This window comes from Melospiza melodia, chromosome 8, assembly GCF_035770615.1.
Source record: "Melospiza melodia melodia isolate bMelMel2 chromosome 8, bMelMel2.pri, whole genome shotgun sequence".
Taxonomy (NCBI): domain Eukaryota; kingdom Metazoa; phylum Chordata; class Aves; order Passeriformes; family Passerellidae; genus Melospiza; species Melospiza melodia.
The window spans coordinates 20,929,282-20,946,096 of NC_086201.1; the positions used below are offsets into that span (position 1 = coordinate 20,929,282).

Sequence of the window (16,815 nt, forward strand, 5' to 3'; positions counted from 1 at the left end):
CATGCAGTACAGCTCATATGACCATCAACAATTGGATCAAAACTTGAAATACAGATCTTTATAAGGATCTGCTGCCTAAGTCAGGGTAGCCAGCCTGCGGCTCATGAGCTGCACGTTGCCCGCAGACATGTCAAATGCAGCTCCTGTGTCATGGCTTTGTCAGGTGACCAGCAGCAGGGTTATTCTGGTGGCAGGGCTGCTGGGTAACCCAAACCCCTGGCTGTGGGAAGGAGGGAGCTGGCAGGGGCTGCTGGAGTTCTCATCACCTGAGACTCAGACACACTCTTTGCCCAGCTAGGCACCTACTGCACACACGTGGAGGAACCACCATGAAGCCAGAGCTGCCTCTGTCTCCTGGAGCTCCCTGCCTTCCAACTCTGCTATTTGTGCATGTTGTGACTCCCAGCAGTATAGAGAATGTTAAGAAGTGATGTAGGCACACAGTTGGAAAGATAGGACAACCTCAGTTTGCTGCACTTAACACAAAGCTCTAGTATTTATAAGCCTGTAGGAGTTAGTTTTGCTAAGGAAGAAGACTTCTAGACTAACAACTTTTACACTGAAATCATATTTGTATTAGTCATATGCATTCAGTTAGGAGGGGAAAAAAAATCTTCCTTCATTAAGTTAGAACAATAGAAAAGGCCAGTGTTTCAGAGTAGACCCCAGATGCCTAAAGAAACTATTATGCATTTGGTTTCATTCAGTAAAGAAAAGGTAAATTGCACTTACCTTTCTTTACCAAAGCAAGCTTTTTCAGAATAGAGTATTAAGATTTAGATTTAACATCCTGCAATGCCTAGCACAGATTTGCATAGTCAACCAGACTGGAATTGTAAGTAACCATCAATCTAAAAACTACGAAGTGTGTCCTTATCTGTTTAACCATACTACAGTAAACCAATGGAAAAACATAATTTAAAAAAATTGTTGGTCTTTCAAGCTTGTAACTTACAATACTAGAAGAAAAACATGTAACATTCCATGTCACATATCTCACCTAGAAGAAGGCAACAAGTTCTGTTTTCCTCTGCTACCATATTACCTTTATAGACTTGTGCTTAATGTTGCTTAAAGTTGCTGAAATGCTGCTAAGAAAGTTCATAACTACACAATTCACAAGCATATAAATACCTATTAACTGAAGGTTTCATAAAATATCAAAAGATCTATAAAAATCAGGGGTAAACATCAGTCATACAATACCAAAAGCAAAAATTTGACTGTTATATATTTAAAGTGTGTCATTATAAAATAAATGTATAATATAATGTGTTGATAGCTGTTGGAACAAAAGAGAAAAGAAAAGCAATATAAACCATTACAAGTCTGATGTAATTTCTCACTGATTGAAAACTATGTACAAGCAAATGTTGAAAGCTTAGGTTAAACTGGACTGATCTAATATGCAGTAACATGTCAATGTCTATTCATATGTAATATCCTCCACAGAAATACTTCAAAGGGAACCTGTCTCCTTAGTGATATGGAAATGACCTACTTTATTCTTCTCCCAAAACATATGTTGATTTCCATACTGGCATTTTCATGTTGGGCACACATCTCACGTTTTCATGATCTAGTGAAATCTTCCCTCAAAACATGCTCTGCAAGGATTTTAGCACAACAGAGCCAATCTTTTATTAGATGCACTTGTCAGTCCATGGAGAAGTTCAGGAGGATATGAAGCTATGCTACACACACAACACAAAATGCCTGTTATTCTCATTGCTCTTACAGCTGGCTGTATGTATCAGACACCACCAGCTGAATCTTGTGGAGGGAGGAGCAAAAAGAGGGTGAGGTTTTCAAGAAGCTATCTGGCAGCTATCAAAATTTTTAGCATTAAAGCATGAAAAAGACCCGTATGGAAAGGAGTATTTGAGGATGATCTCTAATCTCAAATGGTCATTATCAGCCTGTCATAACAAGATTGACTGTTATGTTCTTTCACAAAGTCTCTTGACACAAGAAGACATTTCTTGGACTTCTTTTCCTACTAACTAAAGAGTAATACCCATTCTTTATGTCCTCAGGCAATTAAGCAATTTTGTAGTAACTCGGGATACATGATACACTGATACATGAGCAGCAACATCTGCAGCCCAGTCACTTACTGAGCTTTACATTCAAAACACACAGTTTGCTGTCTCAGCCGGCATTTCTCAGAGGAAACTATTGAGAGGGTAGAGATAAAGCAACAGTTTCCTTATCAACGGGTACTCAGGCAGCAGTTATTTGGCAGCTGCTCCTTTAAGAGAAGGCTGGACTGTTGCAATCCAAAGGCTGTTTCAAAAGGAAGGGACAAAGATCTGAGGAAAGTTCAGCACAACTCAGCCAAGGAGGAGAGAACAGGAAGCAACAGGGAATTCACTGGAAGCAGCATCAGGAAACAAGAAAAAGAGACAGTAACAGAGCAAAGAAAGTAGCTGACACAAGGCATAGGATGAATTAAATGAAATGATATGTCCACCTGAAGAAAGGTCAAGTACCAACAAAGAGTGAAAGCTACAACCACTGTTCAGCCTGTCTTTTGATTCTTTAACAGGCCTTGTATAATTTCCAGTGGCTAAAATAAAGAGATGTCCTGAGAGAAAAGTCTCATCCCTGAAGAATCATGAGCCATGATAAATAAAAATCTAGTAATTGTCTTGTTCAATATATTTAGATAAAACTGCAGCAACATTAAGTCAAATGTGGAAGGAGATACGAGAAAGAAGATAAAATACCTTTCAGAAGTGATCTAAACCATACTGAATGACAGGACTTAATAAAAATTAAATATGCTTCATCAAAGTAAAATGGAGAGTAGGAAAGCAGAGAAAGACCCCTGTAAAAACTGGTATTTGTTGAGATGCAGGTTTCTACAACATGTCAAATATGCACATGTCATTAGCCATCAGTATTTTATTACAAAAGTCCATCAAACATTTATCTGTGCTGGTGGACAGCTTTTTACTGCAATTTTCAGAAAGTCCCTTTGGCCCCATTTAGCCCTGGAGCAAAAGCATCAGCCAAACAACCAGAGGTGGAAAGAGAATGAGTCACGAGCTCCTAAACATTCAAAAATCACACACCTAATGAAGAAGATTGGACACTGCCTCATCCAAATTGTTGTTTTATGAAAGAGTTAGGGTTCTAATGCATGGGTTTAATAATACCATGTGTTTACCAAGCTACAGTAAACTATCTGTGCGTTCTTAGGTCATTACAAATACAAGATAAAATGCACTTGCTTCAACTCTTTCATTAAAGTATGAGCTAATACATTCTATCTTGTATTTGCCATAGGTTTAAAAACATGTTCAACATCAGTCACTGTGGTTCAGCTGACACAAAGCTGTTTGTTAAGAGAAATTAATTCTGTTGCATGTTTGAGCCCTCTGCTAATGAAGCCACTCAATTTAGAGAAATACTTCTCCCCAAATCAAATGTTTGGAAAAACAAAGAGCATTTGGAGGAAAAAACATTATCTGGGGCTGCTTAAAATCTTATTTTAAAAGAAACTCCCAACTGGTGAAATATATCTAACTGTATCTCAGTTACAGAATATCTACATCTTTTTGCTTGACATGGACAACCGGAGCTAAAACTTCAACAGTTTAATCAATCAGCAGAAGTTCAGAACTTTTCCAAATTAAGACAATACAATATCCCTGACCTTAGCAAAAACAAGGAAGCTGAAGTAATAAGAAACTAGTAAACATTTTTAACTAGATCATAAGTTATTATCTTTTGTTTATTAATTATTAAATCTATATATGTATACAAATCTCAATGTAATTGCATGCCAAACTAGCACTCTATGGAATGGTTTTTCTTCCTGCTTTTAACTCAGCTGCTGAAGGGTCCATCAAATCACCAAGAGAACAAGAAAGAGGGCCTGGGATCAGTCAGCCTTACAGCTTGATCTTTGGAAGGCACTGGAGCAAATAACCTTGAAAATAACCTTGAAAATATTAACCTTAATTGAAAATAATCTTGAAGGTAAAAAAACCAGTAGTGTTCAGAAGTAGTCAGCCTACACTTAGGAAGGGGAAATAATGCTGAAATAACTCACCTCACAATGCCCTATGACTAGCTTGGCAGATGGGCTTAGGCAAGACATATTCTTCATCACTACATTAGTCAGGCTTTTGACTCTGTCCCCCATAATGTCAGAAGAAGCCCCTTGTTTATATCACATGGGTTTATCAAACACTGGAACACGCTGCCCAGAGAGACAGTGGAGTCTCTCACCTTGGAGGTATTCAAACCCACTGGACACAGCTCTGAACAACTTCCTCTCACTGACTCTACTTTGAGCAAGGAGGGGCAGCCAGACATTCTCCAGACATCCCTACCAGCCTACACTTTCTATGAAATCTTACACTTCTTGCTAATGTTTAATATTAGAGAACATTTTTGTCTATGCTGCTTTTAAATATGGAAATGTTTTAAACCATACATTTTCTTGCTTTCTCCAAAACTATTAGGAGAAATAACCAAAATTTTTAAGAACATCCCTGAAGCACCTTCTAAAATAACTTCAACACTTGGCTCTGATCCAGTATTAGAAAGACATAATTGCAATACAAAAACCAAAGAACATTTTAAAAGGTGAGCTTCTGGACAGCAGCAGGACAAATACACTGTTAGCCATCACATTCTAGTGAAATTTCTTTGTTTTGCAAAAGAGAACAGAGAGAAGCAAGACAATTCCAGGCAGACTTTTCTATAGTGGCTGAACAGGTTCTGGTGCATCTGTTCACATCCAGAAACCTAGCATCAGGAAGCTATCTTATCACCCACAAAAGCAAAGATGGATGTCAGAGTAATTCTGAACTTCCTCTAAATGACCATACAGGCCAGAAACCCAAGTAGTATGGTTTACTCTGACACACGTGGCATTCAGGCATATTTTTGCCTAGTGGATGGAAAACATGAAATTTAAAACACCTTCCTCTTTCTCCATCCTGTCAGCACTATCCCTATATCCTCCTAAACTGAGTTTAAACTAGGTGCACCTCAGATGGTTAATCTTCTGAGACATAAACCAACTATAATTCCAGACTTCCAATAAATTCTGTGAAGCACCTGTAGTCAATTCTAAAGCTCAAGATATGCCAAAGCAGTCTTAAAACACTCCAGCCATTACTTGTCCAAGATACACAGAAATGCTTTGTCTACTGCAGAGGAATTATACTCATCTTTCCCCACATATGCAAATTATTAACCTGTCCAAATGTTTTCCACATCTTTTTGGTAAGCAACAACACAAATAAATCAAATAAATAATTCCTCCCAACCTCGGTTTTTTTAAAAAAGACTAGCGGATCAGTGCAGCCCACTTCACACAAGATGCATCTACACACCCCAGCTGGGGCAGCCATCTCTGACAGCTCCCGTTCTCTGGCGGCTGTCAGAGCCAACACTTTTCTCAGCCAGCCTGCCACTCTTCCCAATTCGCCTTCCAGCCCTCCCATCCAACCTCCCAGCAGTCCTGCAGCCTCTGCTCACCCAGCCACTCCCACCCAGCACAACCATAAGAATGGCCCTGGGGAGCATGAGAGCCCCAAGACAGCCTTTAGCTTTGCATTACAATGCAGTAAGAGAACATAAACAACTGGTTATCATCTCAGCTTTGCAGCTTCTTAAACCATCATCTGATCATGCTACAAGCACACAGCTGACCATCAAGGCTCTGCTTGACCTAAATATGTCTGCTCTTTTGTTTCCTCCCTTATGTAAAGCTTTACCATCTTCTGCTTTGCTTCTCATTTTCACCTAATGCTAAAATCTTTGCAGATGTTTAAACTGGAATGAAACTAGAGTATTTATAACTAAATGAAAAAAGAATCCTAAATATGGAAGTTTGAAGTGGAATTATTAGTCAAAGATAAATAGTGAAAAAGCAAGACCCAAACTAAAACTTCTCAGATTTTGAACTCCCAAGAGAGAAAGACATCCTTAGAGGCCAAAACATGAGTTGTCATTCTAGGTCAGGCAGTAGCACACAGCATCCCAGCAAGGCTCTCACACAAACCAGCAGGCAGCAATACACACGGCAAAGCTGCCATGGCAAGTGTTTGAACCAGCCATGGATGCAGCAGTATGGCAACCAAGGAAAAGATGCTCAGGTAAGTAAGCCACAAACTCAAGGCCATCTACATTCATATCAAACACCATGAGATAACATACTGGGGTTGCTTGATCATTAGGCAGAGTAAATCACGGTGTCACAGCTGAAAGACTGCAATCTTCATCAATGCACAAAGACAAGATCAGCAGTAATGCCTGCTAGTGCCTCTCATCCAAAAGAAATACAGTTCCAACCAGAATCATCGGCCAAACTGAAAACCTTGCTGTCTAAAGACAACCTGCCAGGTCGTTGACAGGATGGAAAGGAGAAGAGGGTTGAGTTTAGTTCTCTCAATTGCCTTCTTCATTTCCTTTTCCTTACAAGCAGCTGCCATTTCCATTAGTCGTTTTACTTCCTCACTAATCCTTTCAGTGGTGTTACAGCAACGAGCATTCAAACTGTAGGCCTGGACTCAGATACCAATACAGAATCACAGGATAATTTCAGCTGGAAAGGACCTCTGAAGGTCACCTGGTCCAACCCCTGGGCTCAAAGCAGGGCCAGCTAGATCATTACAAACACAATCACATTTGCTCCAGCTCTTCCCCAGATCCCAGACACGCAATATTCCCTGCGTTCCTAGGGGAGTGTTGCTGTTGCTTTTAAATCATACTGCTGGTCTCTTGGGGAGCAGCTGCAGCATACCATTTCAGCCAGGAAAGCAGTATGCTAGCCCAGCATGCTGGCTCCAGCCCTGCCAGTTTCTACCAAGCAAATGTCAGTAAAATAGTAACAAAACAACCCTGAAACAACAGTATCGCTATCCATTGACAAGCAAGCTCTTCAAGCACTTCTAAGAGGAAATACCTAGTTTGACTTCTACGATCCATTAGTGTAGATTGAGAGTTTGCCAGCTGTTCAGCAGTCAGAACTGCAGTCCAAGGATAGAATATAACAGGAAAGAGCTGCCCTCCCACTGCTACATTAGGCACCATCACCCATGCAGAAGTCTCAAACTGATTGAGCTATACTCCTGGGAAAGGGATGAGCATCACAAACTGCAGGAAGAGAATTACGTTCGTCTGTGCATATAGATTTCATTTTCCATACCACTTATGAGGTATTTACAATGTAAGACTTTTTAGCTTCCTCCTTTCTTCCACCCTCCAATATGATAATCACAGAAGACCAGGAAAAAAAAGACTCTATTGCACCAAATCTCTTTTGTTCTTCTGTTTTTCACAAGGAAGGAATGTATTTCAGGGCCTTTAGTCCCTCCCCTCTCTTTATTAAGGTCATATTAATTAACTCCAGTGTCTAGTTCAGCTACTGTTAGGTATCTCCTTCAATTTATATTTAGTTTCCACCCAAAATATTCTGAATCATTCAAGAGTTAGGTTGTAGGAGTGTAAAAATTACCAGAATGCTATAACCTAACTCACAGAAGATATGTAGGAAGGGCCTATCTGCACGTATGGAAAGTAGTGAGTGAGCTTATATTCATTTAGATTTTTAACTAAGATTTTGGCTTCTCTTGAATTGCATCTGCTTTCCCCTGAAAAGCCTCTTAAACATTAAGACAACAACATATTAACTTAATAGGAGTAAAGAAGTACCACATCAAAACTGTTTTACCCGTTTTGAACTGCCAGGAACCACGTGTCCTGCACCAGCATTCTAGTATCCTGTCAGACCTACTGCTCCTCCTCATCAATCAATCCATCCCCAAGATGCACAATTCCAGCTGTACAGCAAGAACAATCTTAAAGATCAATACAGGAAAGTAAGCAATCATTTAACCATCATCTGTTTTTCAGTATGTTTATGCTCTTCAGCACTCTATGCATCCAGTAGTATGAAACAAATCTTAGTGCTATCAGGCACTTCAAAACATCTAGAAACATTTTTTAAAACACACTGGTTGAGCAAATAAATAGGTTTGGCAGAAAGGATGCTTAAAAGGGGTTGGAATCCTAATACATTTTTGAGCTCTGTCATTAGTCTACAACCTGCTGTATGACCTCAGACAGCTATTTTGCTTCAGCTTCCCTTATGTAAAGTAAGCTGTAATGTACAGATGAAAATTATTTTAAAGTTTAGCAAGTATTTAGAAACTTCTATCAGTAACACTTTGACACTTGTTAAAAGCTTGACAAAGCCACTTCATCCACCAGTACAATGCTTTGCAGTTTTTCTTCCTATTTGCAAAATCCTAACACCATACAATGCTGTTGCACAGCAAGTTTAAAAAACAAGAGTTGCTTTAAAAGAAGAAAAATAAAAGGCACTTTTTTTCCTAAATTTAAAGATGTTTTTGTAAAAAAAAAAAAAAAATTAGAGGTAATGTGTGCAATTTTCCAAGGGCCAAGGCCAAAAAATGACATCACGTCATTTTAGAAGATATTTTGGAACTCTTTTAAATATGTGAATATTTTTAGGTATCAGTTATTTAGAAATGCATAATCGCTTTGAATTTTATGAGCATATGTCAACACGAGATTTAGCTAGACCAATTAAGGAAGATGAGTTTTCATTAGGCTTTTGTTATGGGGATTGTTAAACTAGCTTCAGCAAGAATACGTTTCTAGCCTGCAAGATCCATCTCATCACACCAGGTCCCGAGGTCATCAAGGCTCCTTTCAGAGGCAACGGCGCATGAGAGATAAGGACAGAAAACGCTACGAGGAACGCATGATAACTCTCCTTAGAAAAACAGCGCGATACAGGAAGCAGCTTTCCACCACCGCGTTCGCTTCTAAACAGCCATTTTACTTCACTACATCCTTCCCTACTGCCAGCCTTCATTTTGTGCTCCCGCCTGGCTGCGCGGCTCCAGGCTGACAGCCGAGCGAGGATACCGGGGGCGCGCTCAGGTGGAGGTGAGATGCCTCCCAGCCTCTCCGGGTTCCGAGCGAGCCGTTCCGGTGCCAGGGTCGGGGGAGGGAGGCTTCCCGCCTCCCCCCGTTTTTGAAAGTAAATGAAGGCGCCGCTCCCAATGGCGGGGGAGGGGGGAGCTTGGCTCCCTCCTCCTCCCGGGAGCCCGGCTCCTCCTGGAGAGGCAGGGGAGCCCGGGGACCCCTCTCCTGGCAGGTCGGCCCTGCTATCGTCCCTCCCCCCGGGCGGGCAGTGCCGTGTGTCCCGTCCCTCCCCCCGGGCGGGCGGGCTGGCTGTGCTGTCTCTCCCCCCGGCAGGCCGTGCGAGAGCGGCGGGGCGGGCACTCACCGCTCCGGCAGAGTGAGAGGCAGCGGCGGCGGCGGCGGCCTCATCCTCCTCCGGCGACGGCGGGCCGATCTTGCTGCAGGTGGCCGCCAGCAGAGCGAGCGGTGACGGCTGCGCGTCCTACCCACAATGGGCGGGTTCAGGGAGAGAAGGGGGGTGGCGGTTAGTGCGGGACAGCGACCGGGCTCCTCGCAGACGCGCACACAGGAAGCGGCGGCGGCGGCACCGGCTCCGCGCCCCGCTCACAACGTGTCACCCGGGGGAGGGGGGGAAGGGGCCCAGCCGGGCCTGCGCTCACCTGGGGGGCGGCCGCCCCGGCGGAGGCCGAGGCGGCGCCGTTGCCGTGCTGGAGATATTCGCTGTGGCTGCTGCTGTCCACGTCTAAGGCAGCCATTTCCTCTTGTTTCACGGGCTTCTCGGGAGCTGCGGGCACAGCGGGGAGGGGGAGGGGAGAGTCACTGACGGGAGCGATCACCCCCCTCCCTCTCTCTCCCTCCCTCCCTTCCTCCCTCCCTCCCTCTCCCCCCCCCTAACCCCAGCGCTCCCCCCGCCCTCCCGCACGGAGCCCTCCTCCTCCTCCTCCTCCTCCTCCCCGTGCTGCTGCCCCTGCCCCTCTTCTCCCTCCTCCCCCTGCTCCTCCTGCTGCTGCTCTCAGTGCCGCTCTCGCCTCGCTCGCACACGGACGCTCCGGGGCCGGAGCGGGGACGCGCAGGGCCGGAGCAGGAGCGGGGAGCCCCCGGGGCGGCTCGGTCGGTGCGTACGTACCGGTCATGGTGTGAGTGCGAGCGGCCGGCTGGCTGGCTGGCTGGGCGGGAGGCAGGCAGGCAGGCTGGCTGGCTCGCACACAGGCCCTGCTGGCTGGGGCTAGGCGGCTGCCGCCGGGGACATGCTTATTGTGCTCACGGCGGGCTGAAGCGGCGGCGGCGGCCCGAGCCTACTCCGGGTTTTTTTTCCTATTTTGATTGACGGTGCGGGAAAGCCGAAAGGTGGGGCTTGCCGCGGGAGAGGGGGCCCGGCCGACACCGCCGCCCGCCCGCCCGCCTGCCAGCCCGGAACTCCCGCCCACGCCCCCGCGCGCGCGCCCTCATTGGCTGCGCCGCGCCGCCGCCGCCGCTCGCACGGGCCGCCCGGGCTGCCAGTCACCCGCCGGGGGCGGGGGGGGCGCCCCATGCCGGGGCGGCTTCCTGTTTGCCAGGGCTAGTGCGGGGAACAATGAGCGGGACTCGCCGGGAGGCCGCGGCCCGCGCCGGCCGGGCACCCGCCGTCCCGGGAGGCGGCATCGCCGCCGCGCTCCCCTGACACCGCGGGGCCCGGCCGCCCGCAGGCGTCAGCGCATAGGCACAGCTGCGCGGCGGTGGCGCTATGCCTCCGGCCCCCCTCCCCCCGCGCCCCCGCCGCTGTTGTGCCGGGGGGCGCCGGGCCAGGGCTGCGATCTTTCGAATTCTCCCCGCCGGGGCTGTCACTCGCGGCCGGCGACAGCCGCGGCTCCGGAGCGGCGGCCGAGCAGCGCCCGGCCGACGGACAGCCCCGCCGCGCTTTGTCCCTCCGGCGCTAAGATGTCGGCGCGGCGTCCCCAGGGGAGCCGGTCCGGCCGGGCGGGCGCTGCCCGGGACCTGCCGCTGGCCGCCCCCCAGCGGGACCGGGCGCCCGGGTCAGCGCCGAGAGCAGCGCCCGCCTCGGCGGGGCGACCCCGCCGTGCCGCCGTTGCATAAGCGCTGTGGCGGGCTTGCACCTGCCCGAGCCGGGCGGGGGAACCGAGAACCTCCGCGGTCTCTAAGGCAAAACAAAACCCGTCCCGGATAAGGCCGCGAGTTTGATTGTAATGCGCCACCTCCTCCCAGCGGGAGTACCTGCCGTGAGCTGGGCACCTGAGCCTTGGCATGGATCGAACGTTGTACCAGCAGGCTTTATTTTCATCGTGTTAAGGAGAATTAATAAGATTCCCCTCAACGTCAGTTTGCTGGTCTGTGTCTCGTGTTACGCAACACAAAGGAAACTGGGATCTCTCGGATTGTTAAACTAAGACAGGAAATATGTTTAAAGCGTTACATAAGTATATGATGATACAGGAATGATTATTAGTGGGCCTGTTTCTCTGTAACACCACTTAGCTTGTGAAAGGTTCCTGTAAAGGGGAGCAGTTTGGGCTCGGCCTCCGTCACATCTGAGTGCATGTGCAGGGTCACGGGACAGTGTGTACTTTGAGACACACTGATTCTGACCCTTAGCTTGTAAATTCTCCCGAGGAATGACTTTTTCATGGTTTCCCTTAGTGTGGTGTTCCAAGGAGTCTGAATGAGGCCAGAAAACTCAAACCTACTTTCCTGTTACAATCTTTAATGTAATAAGAGCTGAGGATGATACAGTGAGCACAGTCTCGTATGTCCACAGTTGGGCTGAGTGTGTGGAGTCCCAGGCTCCTGAGATCAACTCATGGCCAAGTTAGTGACTAGGAAACCCAGAAGTATGGTCAGGATTTTCAACAGCCTCTCTGAGCAGAGAATAAACAGTGCTTTTTAATCAGTCCCAGCACTATGACCTTGCAGTAACTGCCCAAGCTTAACTTAAAAACTATTACAGAACAGGGAAAAATGCACTCAGAAATTGTGAATTTAATATCAGGAAGTTAGGATGGATTCAGATTGTTGTTACTGCATGATGTATAGTCTTATTACTAACCCATTTACTTTTGCTGGTGTGTTGAGAGTATCTTCAAGAGGTGACTTAATAGTAAGTTGTAAATTAATCCCCAGTCTTTTTGCCACGATTCATTTTTGCCAAGGTAGTTAAAAAAACCCCTTCTGTTAAATGTTATTTATTTATATAGTCTTGTGTAATTCTACTTTAGAGTTAGTTGTTGGCAAGATAGATAACACAGCCATAAAGAAAATTTTTTCCAATTTGTATTTTTTATTTTAATAAACAAAAAGCTGTAACTGGGAACAGAAGTCAATGTTTTTCTAAAAAGTGTCAGAAATAATTTTTAGCCAGTGAAAGCTAATATACACAACCTTTAAAAATCCATCAATATACATACATAAGGACATTTCAGGAAGAAAATGAAAATGCAAAATTGACTGACTAGTGCAGTATTTTTTAAAAAGGACTTGTACAGCTGGTCTACAACTTGGAGTTTGTTTGGCAGTATCAGAAGTTGCTAGTGAAACGTATGAGAGTCTGTCATCCTGGAACCAGAACTATTACTGATGACTTTAGACTTCCTGTAACCAAGTTGCTCATTTAAAGACTGATGTAGAAGAGAAATAATTTCTGTTAAGATGCTGTGATGGGGAAAATTATATTGAAAAACTGGCCCTTGCTATTTAGCAGGCTATTGCCAAAGACTATCAATGGCATTTTGCTTTAGGAAGATCGTGTTGTCTGGGGCTTAATCTAAATATGAAAGGTGTTCTTTCTTCTACAGCTGGGTGTGGGTGCATGTTGAGAGCTGTCTGACTTGAGGGGGATGTTGTCAATAGAGTAGTTTACCTTACATGGGTCTGATTGCAGGCTTGGGGCATAACTGCAGTGCTTTAAGACAGAAAGATTTGAAATACCAATAGCAGGATTGAGTTTGTGTATGAAAGAGTTTTCCCATGCAATAAAATTCAGGTGTAATCAGGCTTAACACTAGCAGAGAACCATCTTTTTCTAGTCAAATATCTAAAATTGGGGGACACTGTTATATTAAATTCAGATAAAGAACTAAGCCAGAATATTAATAACATGTTTAAAAAGTAGACAAAAAAATCAAGATAAATTACAAGAAAGTTGCAAAAAAAGATATGCTCATATGAAAAAGAGGTGTAAAGATAATCAGAATTATTAAATACAAAATCACATGTGGCTGTTTTCTGCTTCCCAGCAGCTATTAAGAACACATAAGAAGAAAAAAAAACACAAAAAAAAAGAAGAAAAAAAATTTAAAAAAAAGGAAAATATGTTATTTGTGGGATTTTTTTTCCTTACCACCATACTAGCGTTAAGACATTAATCATTAGAAAAATCCTGGGTGCATGAGGGAATGCTGTATCAGAGCTGGACATCTGAGTTCCCCTAGGTGCTGGTTTTCCTGCAGTAGCCCCAGAGACTGAGCTCCATGCCCAGCTGGAGAGCTGTTGTTTTCTCTTCCTTGAGCTTGCCCACAAGATGTACCACATCCATATGTGATCTGAATAAATTAACCATGACCAGTTAATTCTTAGAGCCTTGCCTCTGTAAGGCCTTGCCTCCTGCTTCTAGGCAGTTCCTGGTTTACTGCAGGAATGTCCTGTGATGAATTCTCTATCAATTTGCTGAAAATGGTTTGTTGTAATTTGAGCTGTGCGGATACAGAGAAGGTAATACTGCTCTACAAATAATAAGAATACTTCTACCAGATACCAAAATGCAGCAGTTTCAGAACTGAGATGCAGCCTTTGGGGTAAGTAGCAAAATAATGTGGAAGAGGAAACAATGTTTTCCAGCTTCTGATGAAAATTGAGCGAAGGTTTTGACAGATGAAACGAGACGCAACTTGGAAAGAACGCTAAAACTTGATACCTACCCTGTATTTCAGTTGTAAGCTCAATGCTGTATTTGTCCACTGTAACTTATATCTCATATCTCATTGGTTTAAGTCTTGAGCTCAGTGTCAGTTCAGTACAAATTCAGAAGGAAGTGCGCTGTCTTAACACAACTTCCATCCAGCACAGTGTCTGCTACACTTGGAAATAGCTTTTCTATTTCTATAGTCCTTCGAAATTTCTGAACTATGACATGTTATTTCTGTCTTTAGTGGTCCCTGCTATGGGTAGCCCTGCATTTCTTTAAAGGATTATATTATTGAAGGTTTGTTGGAATGTGGTCCAGTTCAGTTTTCACAGCTGTGGTACTCCATTCCTGTTGAGTGGTGGTTTTGCCATGCTGAAGCCTAGAATGCAACTGGACAAGATGGACAGGAATGCGTTCTGCTGGGACAGAATGTGACACCAGGAAAACTCAGGCTAAGTTCACTTCAGTTTGAAAGGCTGGGTCTGAAATGCCTATGAACAATCAGTAGGGATTCCATTCAACTATCTACCTTAAAACATGTCCTTTACTGGAGGGACAACAAGCAGGATTATCTGTCAATCTCATACCTCAGAAAATAACTAGAACACCAAAAAACCTAACTATTCAGGAGAGCTATCTTTTGAAATTTGAGATACCATCTTCTGTTTTAGTAATCTGTTTAAAATTTCAGTGGAATCTGGAAAGCCATATGTTTTCCTAAGTGCTAAACATTTGCATGGTACTACAAAATCCAAGATAATGACAAGGTTTTGAATCAGACCTCTTAAACTTCCTAGCATTCAACTTCATTATGAATTTCAGCCTGCTTTTGCAATTTGTTTAAGTCTCAGGAGACATGAATAAGAGTGTAGCTAGCAGTCCTGGAGATACTGTACTCTTAATTTCTACATCCCATATGGGTCCATTTGCTTAAGAATATTGGGTCATCTTTACGTAGGGCCACAGGCAGGACTGACAGGAAGTTGACCTGTGAGGTTTTGTGAGTCAGCACAGAGTAGTTGAGATAGTTGCATGACTCGAGTTCATCAAATAGAGAAATGAGCCCTTGCAAGTATAAAATCAGCAGTGGTTAGAGAAAACTCTTGGCTGGCATTGTGTCATCATCCTCCAGAAAGCACCTCCCTGTTCTTCTGGCTACAAGAACAAAAATTTTGCTGGGAGGAAGTAGGCTTTAGCAGTAGGAGTGGTCTGCCCAGAAGCTGAGCCAGCCTAACAGCTCATGGACATTGCCATAAGAAAATGCTGCAAAAATATGCTTCTGATACTGCAAGCTAAATTGAGTCGAACTAGACACAAGGAGCAACAGAGCTCCATGGGAGGGAGAGACAAAGAGAGGTAAGGCTCCCTTGAGCAGCTGCAAGTAGATTAATTCAGGGTGTCAGACTTGCTGAACAACACGGGAACTTGCTTTGGCTGTGTTTTGTGTAAAGTATCTTGTCAGTAGCCCAGGATTTCAAGCCTTTAGAGGAACGCAAATGTTACCTGAGAGCACATGCAATATCAAGGCATTGGTTTAGTCTGCTGCACAAGTGTGATGGTATCCGAGTGTAACCATATGAAGGACAAATAAAACTTAGGGAAATTGGATTTTAGGAGAGCATTTTTCTGTTTTAAATGGGGAAGCAATTCTAAGAGTACTGGTCTCTGCTTGAAAGAACTTCATTAAAGAAAGGTCAAAGGGAAACGTGTGGTACCTGGATCCAGCTGTTAGCAGGAGAGACATTGGGTTCCACTGGTCTGCTGGCATCCAGTAGCAGCTATGGATGGGGTAGAGGCAGGCCCAGCAAACTCCTGGGCAGCCACAGCAGGAACGTGCCCGCTCCTGGCTCTTTGTGTGCTTCACTGGAGGTCTGAAACACAAGGCCTGGTAAGAGGAAGAACCTGTGAATAAGTACCGTAACAACCCAGTTAGGCACAAATCTAAAGGCTGTGGCTCTTCACCAACACAGATGACTGATCTTCAAGGAATGAGGCCAACAGAAAGTCTGTCCAAGCTCTACAAGCTCTACAGTATGTGACAGCAGACCTCTGGAACATTGCTTTCAACCTACTCACTGTATTTATGAATTTTTTTGAGCAATTGGGACAAAATAAGTCATGTTCCTTTTTAATCAGAAATTCTTCCTTGTTTGTTACAGCTGTAACTTTCCCCAGGTGATACATTTTTGTATATTTGCAAATTTTCAAGTTCATTAGAAACATCTGGTATTTGACCTGTAAACAAGTTCTGTTCTTAATAATGTTAGAGAAAACTTCCTTGTGTTAAAGTATGTCATTATAATAGGGAACAAAGTTCAGTGTACTTGCCGAGGGTTTTGGGGTTTTTTTCCCCTTAATTTCATTATCTTGGTTTTAGTTGTGTAAAGAAATAAATAAAGAGTATATTAGTTAAATCTTGTAAAATATGTGTGGTTTTTATTCAACTGGCAGCACAGTTCATCTAAGTAAGAATATTTTTCATTAGTAAAATTTCTTTCTACTGAAGATGAGACAAAGACATCTCCCTCCCATTTGGGAAAGAGGCAACAGGAAAAAGCAGATCAGTACATAGCTGAAAATTTGCCATTTAGCAAGTTAGTCATTCTTCATTTCACCCCTCTTAAATGAGAAATAGATGTCTTTTTTCAAACTTCCTAGAAGTTACTGTCTTTGGGCCCCATCATTATCCTGTTTGTTTATCCTTAATTTGTGCCCTTCAAGGTCATCATAACAGATAAAATTTAATCATATAAACAATTGGGGGAAAAATTGTAGATCCATTAGGTAAGGTTAGAAAAATTGTTCAGATGAAGGCGCCACATAACTGTGACTTGCAGAATCAGTAATACAGCATCTAAAGATTTTCTTCCACTATCCATCACAAAACTGGAACGGAAGTAATTAAATAGATACGTAGATAAAATATAAAGTCATCTGAATGGGAAAAAAATCTTGTGTATTTCTTGTCTAGTGTAATTTTTTCTCACAATTTGGTGGTTTAT

At 44.0% G+C, this 16,815-nt stretch overlaps 1 protein-coding gene across 2 annotated transcripts in view; it reads right to left on the minus strand.

Moving 5' to 3' along the window:
* SP3 (Sp3 transcription factor) overlaps positions 1-11,236 on the minus strand; it is a 34,374-nt gene extending 23,138 nt beyond the window's left edge. The window contains exons 1-3 of one of the 2 annotated variants that reach the window (XM_063162162.1): positions 11,131-11,236; positions 9,579-9,703; positions 9,284-9,400 (exon numbers count right to left, since the gene is read on the minus strand). In XM_063162162.1, the coding sequence (XP_063018232.1) occupies positions 9,284-9,400; positions 9,579-9,703; positions 11,131-11,197 (309 nt within the window). In that variant the 5' untranslated portion in view covers positions 11,198-11,236. Of the gene's footprint in view, positions 1-9,283; positions 9,401-9,578; positions 9,704-10,045; positions 10,312-11,130 lie in introns of those variants that run through there. The other variant, XM_063162161.1, reaches the window with a different exon arrangement.
* Positions 11,237-16,815: the final 5,579 nt, after the last annotated feature.